Source organism: Littorina saxatilis, linkage group LG5 (assembly GCF_037325665.1).
Source record: "Littorina saxatilis isolate snail1 linkage group LG5, US_GU_Lsax_2.0, whole genome shotgun sequence".
In the NCBI taxonomy this organism is placed as follows: Eukaryota; Metazoa; Mollusca; class Gastropoda; order Littorinimorpha; family Littorinidae; genus Littorina; species Littorina saxatilis.
The window spans coordinates 12,356,441-12,367,157 of record NC_090249.1 but is presented as its reverse complement, the minus strand read 5'-3'; the positions used below and the strand labels follow the sequence as shown (position 1 = coordinate 12,367,157).

The 10,717-nt window shown below is 44.1% G+C and overlaps 1 protein-coding gene and 1 long non-coding RNA gene across 2 annotated transcripts in view; both read right to left on the bottom strand.

Moving 5' to 3' along the window:
- LOC138966000 (serine-rich adhesin for platelets-like) overlaps positions 1-8,276 on the bottom strand; it is a 23,138-nt gene extending 14,862 nt beyond the window's left edge. The window contains exon 1 of the mRNA XM_070338085.1: positions 6,352-8,276. Coding sequence (XP_070194186.1) covers positions 6,352-8,276 — 1,925 coding nt within the window. The remainder of the gene's footprint in view (positions 1-6,351) is intronic.
- LOC138966310 (uncharacterized) lies at positions 741-2,603 on the bottom strand. Its single transcript, XR_011455666.1, has 2 exons — positions 2,527-2,603; positions 741-2,290 (listed from the first exon to the last, which is right to left on the bottom strand). It is a non-coding gene; the product is annotated as an uncharacterized lncRNA (long non-coding RNA).
- Positions 8,277-10,717: the final 2,441 nt, after the last annotated feature.

Below are 10,717 nucleotides of genomic sequence, written 5' to 3'. Positions count from 1 at the left end.
TGCGGCTTGCCGTGATCTAGTCGCAGCTAGCTGTGATCTAGTCGCAGCTAGCTGTGATCTAGTCGCAGCTAGCTGTGATGTAGTCGCAGCTAGCTGTGATGTAGTCGTGGCAAGCCGCGATGAATTATTATAGACCCAAGCAGGTCGCAGCTAGCCGCTGTAACCCGGACCTGTTCCTGATAGTCACAGCTATATATATACCGCGATTAGGTCGCAGCTAGCCGCGATTACCTCGCAGTTAGCCGCGATTACCCGGACCTATATGTGGTAGTCACAGCTATATATCCGCGACCATGTCACAGCTATAGCTAGCAACGACCAGGGTGAGCCGGGATATCCCTGGCCTGTCCTCCAAATTCTTACCACGTACAAGCTTTCCTTGAGCCAGCTGCAGCTACCTGTGCAGTTGTCACGGTTTACTGCGATGTCCATGAAATCATCAAGCAACGACCTTCAAATTTCACAGCAAGTGAGCTGCAACCTAGTGATGAGTGATAACTTACTGCAGTTATGCAGGAGGAAATGCTTTACCAAACCCTGAACATTGTTTAGATGGTTTAAAGTCCCAGTTAAAATATACCTAAACCCTCCCAGAAAAATGCTGCAACCAGCTTGTGGGTGCATGCAAATCCTTTCGCACTGACAGGCCATTGTGCTACATACATTCTAAATTGACTAGAGACAGAAGCAGTTCAACACATGCAGACGCATATATTCTCAAATGTAAAACAAACAATTGGTTTAAATTCAAATTATTTAATAAAAGCTCATTTGGCATAAATTCAGATTAAATAGAGCAAGCTGTATCCTGCGATCAGGACGAACAAGTTCATCAGAGTTCACAATTTGTTGCCGAAATACAAGATCGCCAGCACTAGCAATCGCTCATGCTGTTTTTTTTACCAATGTCACATGGGTTTAGCTAAAGGTCTCGTGAGTAATTTTTTGTTTAAACATAAACAGCTGCTTAACCTTTTTTTCAAAGTTAATTGCAATACACCCTAAAAGTAAAAGTGTAGAGCTAAATAAAAAAAGTTTGGTACTGAATATCAGCGATATAGTTATTATGAAAAACTATATTTCGAAAATGAAATCAAGACAGTACATTACAGGCTAACCAGTACATAATATGTTGCATACCTACCACGTAGTGTATGCACTCTCCAAGAAGTTCTCCCCTTCTTAACCCAAGGTGGCTGAGTGCATCAGAAACAAAATCAACAGAGATGAGATTCTTCCGCTTTTTCGCGGAATTCTGCTCAAAAGTTGATCCCCAGGACCGTTTTCCTGAATCGTCCAGATCCCTTGAGAAAAAAAAAAGGGGGGGGGGGGTAGAGGTTGATTATCAAAAATCTGACCTGCCAATGACTGAATCTCCCAAAAGACTAGACCGGTTTTTGATTGTCCGGACCGACAATACCTCCGACAAAAAAAATCTCCGCCGAGCTCAAAACCAAAAATCTACGAAATGAACTTTAGACCCGTGTACGAACTGTCCATTTGGGAACAAGTTTCTCCTCATCATCAGTGTCTTCATCGCGGAAGTTCCTAAATGGGCTGATTTAGTTGTTGACTTTAGCCACTTTAGCAAGATGGCGTCGTCAATGCGATTGTTGGCAGAAACAGAACATGCTTTAGCTTCTGAGATTGATAAAGGGCTAAAGAACAAATGGGTTTGGGCGTGGAAAGACGAAATTATAACTACCGAAGTGAAGGGACGAAAACTGTCCATCCGTCTCGGAGATTCGGTTCAAAAGTTGAATGTTCGGGGAAGGCACAATGCACGTGGTGTAATAAAGTACTGGGCTACAAATAGAGAGGCAAGAGCGTGTTGAAAGACCATTTGACCACATATTTGTCCTTGTGTGCACACTTGTGTTTGTCAGTCTGTGAGTGTGATGTTATTTTCAGTGACTGTTGTTGTTTATTTGTGAGATTCATTCTAGAAATGCATGAACAATGCCCAAAGTTCTAATCAAAATATTCTGCTGCTAAGACTCATTTCTGAGCAATTTTTTGTTATGTAAATTCTAAAAACGCATCAGCTTCAGCCCCCTGACTCCCACAAGGGGTGTTGCCCCTGGACCCCAAACTTCCTTTACCCTCTTATGTCAAAATTTGGGAATCTCATCTCTGAATCAAGATCTCTGACAACCTGAAGAAATGCTGTTGTTCCTGTCTCCCCACTGAGGGGCTCCTTGAATTGCTTCTCCGTGCGATCAATGACACCACCAATCCGATCCACAGGAAAGGTAACTTCTGGGAAGAGCTTCTCAAACCAGGAGTGGACCTGAAAAAAAGTCAATATCAGTCTGTGTTCCAAAAGATAATATACCAGTGCATGAACTATGCTGCAGTATAGTAAAAGGGACAGCCAAAGAAATAAATACAAATTATCAATGTCTATTATTATTTTGTAATTAATTTTAGTGGATAAAGAAAAGACGCAAAGGATTGCTAGCCTGTTTATAAATACATAAGCATATCTATAAGACAAAAAAGAGTTGTGATCAACCGAGTACTTACCACTGAAGAGGGCTTGCCACTTTGCCTCTGTAACTGCAGCAAAACCTTGTTTGTCAGCCCCGGTCAGTGGATTTATGCATGTGTGTCATCTGGAGAAAAGAACAAAAAGTAAGTTATAACAATAACATGAAACACTAATTCTGCAGAAAGAAAAACACCATTCAAACTCAAAGAAGAAAAGTCAGTTATTTCATTTTCAATAAATGAAAAAGCAGCTACCAGTATTTTATAAAAAATATATCTGTAATATCTGTTTTCTCACACGAAATAAGTCGACATACATGTGCGAAACATTGCGAGTCCGCAAAACGTTCTAGAGTCATCAGCTGGTGAATTCTACTTTTGGTTTCCACTCAGCTGGTGCAAGAAAAGAAGAAGTTACGTGACCAGAATAAAATCAGTTTTTGAACAATATGCAATGTTTTCATTTCGTAGATGCACCAGAAATATTTTTTTTATAAATCTTTAGATACATTGTCAATGATTATTTTCGTCATTAGATTCTATTGGGTTAGAGAAAAAAACGAAAGCGGTTCGTAACACAACCCTTCCGCTTGAAACACAGACAGGCCATCGAAGTCGAACCGCTTCGTCAAATTCAGTACAAAATACCTTCTGTCATTTCGTACATCCGCCATTAAAAACATTCAATCAATACTTTAATATGTCTAAACTTACCGAACAGAACATCTTGAATCGATGTGCCGGACGAAAAGAATGCTTGGGTCGAATTTGTTGAGTCGGTAATCGCGGCTTGAGCCACCGGGCGCCATTTTCAAAACTGCAGGCAAAGCTATTCGAGCCTCGTTTTGGGCGTCTTGCTCGGACTGACTTCATTTTTTGCTTGTTTAAAGAAAAATTCGAGCTGAATCGAATGGTGTATTTCATTTGGCAGTGTGATAAAGTTGTCGGTAGTTTGATTTTGAAAACTTCAACCGCAAATTTTGGTCACTTTGTTTTCCAGTTCTCAAAATATACGAAATTATAGAGCTAGCTCTGCTCTTTTAAAACACCCATTGTAGTTTCTTTGACGCGGAGCAAGAGAGCGTAAAGTACGACGACCGAACTGAAAAATGTTGCGCATCACAGCGCGCGGAGGCTGTGTGAGGCTGAACGGTACTTCAATAAAATATTCATACAAAATCACATAGTAAACACAAATTAACTAACGAAAATGGTATGTATTTTGATGTGGTATCCATTTTTTATTTTATTCGGTGAATTTCTTCACATTTTTGGCATCTTCACTTCAGCCGTTCAGGTGCATTTGCCATTTCTCTAACCTTCAGTCATCGGTTAGTGGTTCTAATAACCTTTAAAACAGCATGGTCTGGTCCTTTGAAATGGGGTGGAAAAAATCCCGATTGCGGCTAGGAGCTAAGTGATACAAAGAAGGTTTGGGGTACCTATAAGATCACAGAAAGACCAGTGGACGATACCTTCCGCCTGTGATCAAGACCTGGGAACACATAATTATTGCCGTATTAGACTATGTATGCTTGTTTGTCTAAAAATACGATAAGTATGGTTTAATGATTATAACAACTTTACAACTCTGCATTTGATCAATGGTAACCGCTTGAAAGAAGCATTTGGTTTAATGTTTTGGTAAACTTTTTAATGTTGCAACGGTCAAATGTATGGAGTACACCTTTTTTTTCCTGGAAATATATATATATGCCAAATTTGTTTGAGAATACTCCAAGCGCAAAACAGCTAGGGTTCCAGCTATATTTTTTAATGGAATTGTTTGATCGTCACACTGCCAGTTAAAATTTCTCTTGTTTGTTGGTGTGCAAGCTATATAGTGCTTCCATTCGTGTGCTGTCATATATGCTCTGAATCTGATCATTTCTGTTAAGTCTTTATAATATAGGCTGGTTGTACACTTTGAGTTTAATGGGCAATAGTAAACTCCCTAAGCTAAATGCAGTTAGCAACACGTCACCATGGTACTTTCTAGCTCCCAAATTTTAAAGAAGCACAAGATAACACTTTACCTGATTTTTAAATGGAAATGCAACATGCCATATAAACGGTTGCGACCATCTTTGTGAAAATATAATACTCGAGTTTAAAGGTGTTTGTCTACATTTTTATACAGAAATCGGCATCAAATACTAAGTCTAGCTATTCCCTACAAATATCAAAAATACACTCCCCTTCGATCAGGAAGGACGAAGCCAGGTTAGCCGATTGAAAATTCATGAAAGTAATGCAGCGTAGTACGATATCCTTATTTGGCAAATGCCAAGGGCAAAAGTCCTCTCAAATACCATGCATTTCGTGCGTTTAACAAAACATCGTGGACAGCGCTCTAATACACTGTGTCAAACTGTTGCTGTGATTGTGTGGGTGTGGCTGTCAGCATAGTGACATGAATTTGATTGGTCGATATTTATAGTTAAAACACATGCTCTCTCCACATGGAAATCAAAACATTGGAAGTGTTATACTGTACTTCTCAAAAATAAAAACTTTTTTTACATTTATTTTTATTTTGATAAAAAAATTTCCCCATGCTTCATTCATCATCTGACATAACTTTTTAGCGAAATCTAACCATAAGATTATTGAAAAAAAAGCAGAAATGTAGACGACCTTTAAGCCTTGAATTTTGCTTCAACAACATTTTGTGTGAAACTACAGAATAAAAGTCTCTGGCAGTTGGTAAACAAACAAGAATTTCGGGCTGCTGATTTATACATCCCTTTAACAGAAGAATTAATGCCAAAATACACTTTTTGCTTAAAAACAAAAGAAAATATTTACTTTGTAATATGAAACATATTTCATACAGTTTTTTAAAACATGAAGCAAGCTGAGTGTTATGTTTCTGAATAATATTTGCTGCCACCATGTCTCATTCTTGTGCCAAGATGGTAAGAATATTTGCAAATAGGGCCACTCAGAGAGTCAGACACAATAATCGCTCTATAAGCAGGCCCCTCCATATGATGTTGAAAAAGCCTCCATTAAGGTCGCGGCTAGCTGTGATGTTGTTCGGAAACTTACGCCAAGATCGCAGCTACCTGCGAGGCTCGCGTCAAGGTCGCAGCTACCCGCGATGTTGTTGCGAGGTTCGCGCCAATTGTCGCAGCTAACTTTGATGTTGTTGTGAGGCTCGCGCCAAGGTTGCAGCTACCTGCGATGTTGTTGCGAGGCTCGCGCCAAGGTCGCAGCTACCCGCGATGTTGGCGCGAGCCTCGCACCATGGTCGCAGCTAGCCGCGCTCTTGTCGCGAGCCTCGCGCCAGGGTCACAGCTAGCCGCGATGTTGTCGCGAGGCTCGCGCCAAGGTCGCGGCTAGCCGCGATGTTGTTGCGAGGCTCGCGCCAACATCGCGGCTAGCCGTGACCAGCTGCGACTAGTTGCTGCGATGTGTTTAGATCGCTGCGACCTCGCAACGAGGTCGCAGCGAGGTCGCAGCGACTTTTCTTTTCTGTAAGGGCGTGCATGATGAGAGACGGCAAGTATGAAAAGAAAGAAAGGAAGAACAGGAATACACGAAGCTGACGGGGCACAAGTAAATACAACGCCGAGGCAATCGATCGATTTGTCAACAAGTTGGCCATTATTGAGTGATCGTAATTATTTTCTCAGGGCATCTCCCCATTCCCACCCCGAACAAACACATTCCAAGTAGATCTCCATTATGTCTTCCCCTCTCTCATACTCCTTTTCTCCCCCCCCCCCCCCTGTCTCTCTCTCTCTCTTCCCACCATCTCTCTCTCTCCCTCTTTGTTCTCTCTCTCTCTCTCTCTCTCTCTCTCTCTCTCTCTCTCTCTCTCTCTCTCACACACACATACACACACTTAATCATTACCTGTCCGAATGAGAAGTTGCGCTACTGTCATCAATACTGTCAGACCGTTGACGAGTCAACTTGTCAGACGATGTGTTTCTGTCTATCAACGATGTCTGTTCTGCTTGACAACCGTTTGTGTGCATAAGAATTTTGTGATCAAAGTCGTGTTCTAATTTCGCTTTCATGATTGCAGTCAGTTCTTCCTGTGTGATATTGCGTGTCGATTCTCGGGGACTTATGTCTGGCACTTCACGGGGACTTTGTTTGCTTCTTTCGCGGAAAGCTCTCGCGATTTCTTCGCTGGGGATTCGTGTGACTCCGTCTTTAGATATTCTCGTGGTTCCTTCAAGGGAAACTGCTGTGATACATTCACCAGCACCGTCTTTATGCAGAAACTGTAATTGTTCCTCTTGCACGGCTTTGCCAAGTTCTTTTCGTGCTGTGTTCACCCGGTCATTGGCGTGAGAGTCAGAACTGACCAGCGAAACGTGATGCTGACCGTACAAGCCGGTCAAGTTGAGTGCCATGTCCTCTCTCACAGATACTGGCTGACCACCAGTTTCGGACAGCAAGCTGGCAGCGCGCGCGCGAGGACTGGACTTGAGAGGGGAGATAGCCATTTCAAAAGTAGTGACGTTACCGGGTGCTTCCCCTTGCTTGGGCGAGAGGTCTAGTCTTTCTTTGATGGAGTAGCGTTCAGGGGAGGCTGACAGATTTCCCTCCCCGCTCTGAGGAACCGGGTTTTTGTTTTGAAGGCTTAAAGTCGTCAGTGGGACAGGTTTTGTTTCTGGCTTGGCCCTGCCACGAGTTTTCCTTCTTGGCTCTTTCTTGGTGGAAGCGGACGGGATGCTGTTGATGGTGATGATGCGGGGCGAGGTGATGACCACTTCTCTGCCAGACTTGTCCTTCCTGGGGCTTCTGAAGAGATCCACCCCGTTCAGCAGATTCCCCGAGGACCTCACTCTTCTAGCTGACGCCGCAAGCCCGTCTCGGCCGCTCGTCTCCTTGGCCGGAGAGGTCGACCTACGCGTCAGTTCTCCTGTATCTCTCGCCGGTGATGAGCACCTGTTCCACGATTCTTTCAGCTCCTTGGAGCGTTCAGTGTCGGCACCTTTACTATCGCTGCACTGAGACCCGTCCACGGAAACCGTAGAGCATCTCTCCTTTTGCCCGTCCTGGACAGACATGCTCATGCTCTTGACCGGGGACAGCGGCCTGTCCCTGTTAGCGGAGTAGAAGCCGGAGTCCCTGCCTGTCCCGGCCGCAGAGTAGAAGGTGTTGTCCCTGCTCCATCGCTCCCTGAGACAGTCCTTGAAGGGCGAGGTGGGGCCCAGCCTGTCTGCCGGCGTGCCCATGGAGAAGGAGAGGGATAGTTCTTTGAGCAACGCCGCTGACCTGTCCCTTGAGGTGGGACCCATGAGGGAAGCGATGCTGCGGGATCCTACTGCGGACCTGTGTCTCAGCTTGGTGGTGATGGACAGGATGTCTTTGTCGGCGCCCGGGGCCCTGACGTCCCTCGTGGTGCAGATAGGCAGAGGCAGCTCTTTACCCTGCACAGCCACATAACCGACCCGTTCCTTGCTGCTCGTGCCGGGACGCTCTCTTTCTCGCCGCTGTACGCTCGTCTTCGGTCTATCCTGAGGCTGAGGCTGAGGGTTGGCGAGCTTCTCCCCCAGCACCTGTTTGGAGCACTTGGAGCCGTAGCTGTACTGTGTGGTGGACTGACGCTGAGCTGCAGAAGAGGTCTTGGGGCGCGTAAGAAGCTTGGTCACCACCAGCCCCGTGGTGCTGGATGAGGTGGGCGTGGTGATGGTGGGGACAGGGTCTCCTCCGCCCCACGAGGGTGTGGCTACGGCTTGACAAGCGTCCGGGGACACCACCACTACCACATTCTGACCGTGACCCAGGGAAGGGCCTGGGTCCAAGTCTACTGCTGTACTCATTTTTAGTGTCTATACCACGTGTTTGTCTTTCTGGCGACTCATTGCTACGCTTTTCTTGCACCGCAGACAACACCGCGTATCCTCACTGATACTAAAAATAGAATACAGAACAGACCCTGTAGTTTACTGCCGTCATCAAAAGTGATAGTTATGATTCTTCTTCAGTCAGATTTCGCAGACGACACCATGTCGCTCTTCTCGCACCACCACAACACATCCTTCTTGCCTTCTTTACGTCAACATACATCGGACGTCTCCTCTTTTGAGCATTTATACTGTGTATCTTCTGAAATATCTGGTGAGTAACGCAGTCCCTACTGCGCACTGAAATCCACAATAGCCTTGTATATAGCTATTCTGATGAACACGTGGGGGAATTTGGGGGCTGTGATTGGATGATCTCTTCCGATCATCAAAGCATAATGCTACGGAAGTCGGCCATTTTACTCAATATCCAAAAGCATATTGTCAATAACAAAGACGCATGGTTCCGGTTTACCCATCTGTACCACGCGGCGATGTTTCTATCGACAACAGCATACACTGACAACTTGAAATTCTTCTCGGGAATGTTTTTCAGCTTTACAAATGTCGATAGCATACCCTTTTCTGCTAACTTCCCGATGAAACAGGACTAAACCAATTATTTTCTGTCCCTAAACACCACAAAATGCCCAAAGTCGAAAGATGTAGTACAAACAGGGGAGTAAAACGGAACAGCCGTTTTTGTGTGCCTGTGTGAGCTCAGTTGCCGACTAACACAAACTCAGTTTCGCATTCGGCTTTTCTTATCTCGTAACTCCACACTAAATACCCCACTTCCCCCCTGAAGTATTGATGTACAACCCAGGGCACTAACATTCATATAGTCTAGTCGTTTCCAAACTGAAAACTTCTTGCCGTCTGCTCGCGTTGTACGGATTAGCTGTTCTCTTCTCCTCCCCTTGTTGCATCCTAGTTCTTCACTTGTTTCTAGTTTTCCGTTGATATTGTGTTTTGGTCTTCTTCATAAGTAGTCTTGTTCAAAATGAAAAAAACTCAAACTTCTTTTTGTTGTAAACGAATGAACTTTTAGTTATGCGCTATAGAAATCTCCTTAATAAATAAATAAACTAATAAAAAGCTGTTTAACAGCTGTGTTGTCAAATCGAGTTTTTTTCCAAAGTCAGTGTGGCGCCTGCGCAAAACTAATGCGCATAAGAAACGGCGTCTGCTATCAAAACCTGAGATCAACGCATCGACTCAAAAACTGTCATTTTGTAAGTTTGGAACAACAAATCAAGGTCAGAACAGCTATATAATCGCTATTGTGTTTTCAGCGTAGCAATAGGGTCCGATATTTAGACGAGACAAGTATAATGCGACGAGTCGAAGCTGGTAACATTTGCCCATCATATCCGTTCATGCTTGGTTTTAACACCTCCGGGCATGAGTACACCGCAAGCAAGATAATAAAACACAGAATTATTCTGTCCGTCTGAACACGTTTTTTGAATACAAAGCTGAAAATTCTGCTTATTCCCTGCTCACTCTATGGACCGCTTCCATTGGAACTTTTGAGACTGCTTCCGGTGTCAACTTGAGGTCACAGTTCTCCCCGATCTGTGTGTTTCCACACCAAACCAGCAACGTCCTTACACGTACACTCTCTAGGTTGCACGGTAAGTAGTGTCAGTTCTCACACGTTATGGAATTCCAATCATGACATAAGCCCCATGTTTCACTGAGGGGCCATTCTCTCTGTCTTTAATTAGAACACTCGCCTGTCTTCATCAGCCTGCGACCTTTGATAGCGCAACGGGCATTAAGGATTCACGGGAGCCTTGGTGGAAGTAAACCACTCTGTGACAACCAACCTGTTCACAGTGAGTTCTGAGCACACTGCTTCTTTCCTTCTGCATGTTCTGTTCCAGTTTGGTCTACAGTTTAGGGAAGTTAGTTATAGAGTAACTACTTCTTGCTCCCTGCGTGCTATGTATACCAGTTGGTTCTAAATTTCTAGACACGTTTACGCCTTGACATAAATGCGCCATACAATCTTGCGCGTACACGCCCTCTCCCTTCGCTGGGTTTTCTTATGCGAATGTAAATTAAGATAATTACCATACAGTTGAAAACTTGATTCGTTCTTCCCACAGGTTAGCATACACTGTGCTCTTGTTAAAGGAAAATTCGGTTCAACGCCGTTCACAGTTTGAAAAGAAACTAATCCAGAGCTGTCGCTAGAAAACGCTAAATCAATCGTACTCAGAGAACATTCGCGAATACAGATACAATCCGCAATCGAAGACAACTTTTTATTGACATGTTTTTTTGTATGCATATTTACATTTGCTGATGCTTTACAGGTGCACTTCGTTCGAGAGAACCGGTTGAAGGCTCAGTGTATTTATCGCTGACGTTTGCAGATAAAACCACAGCATCGGATGGAAGGAAGCTGA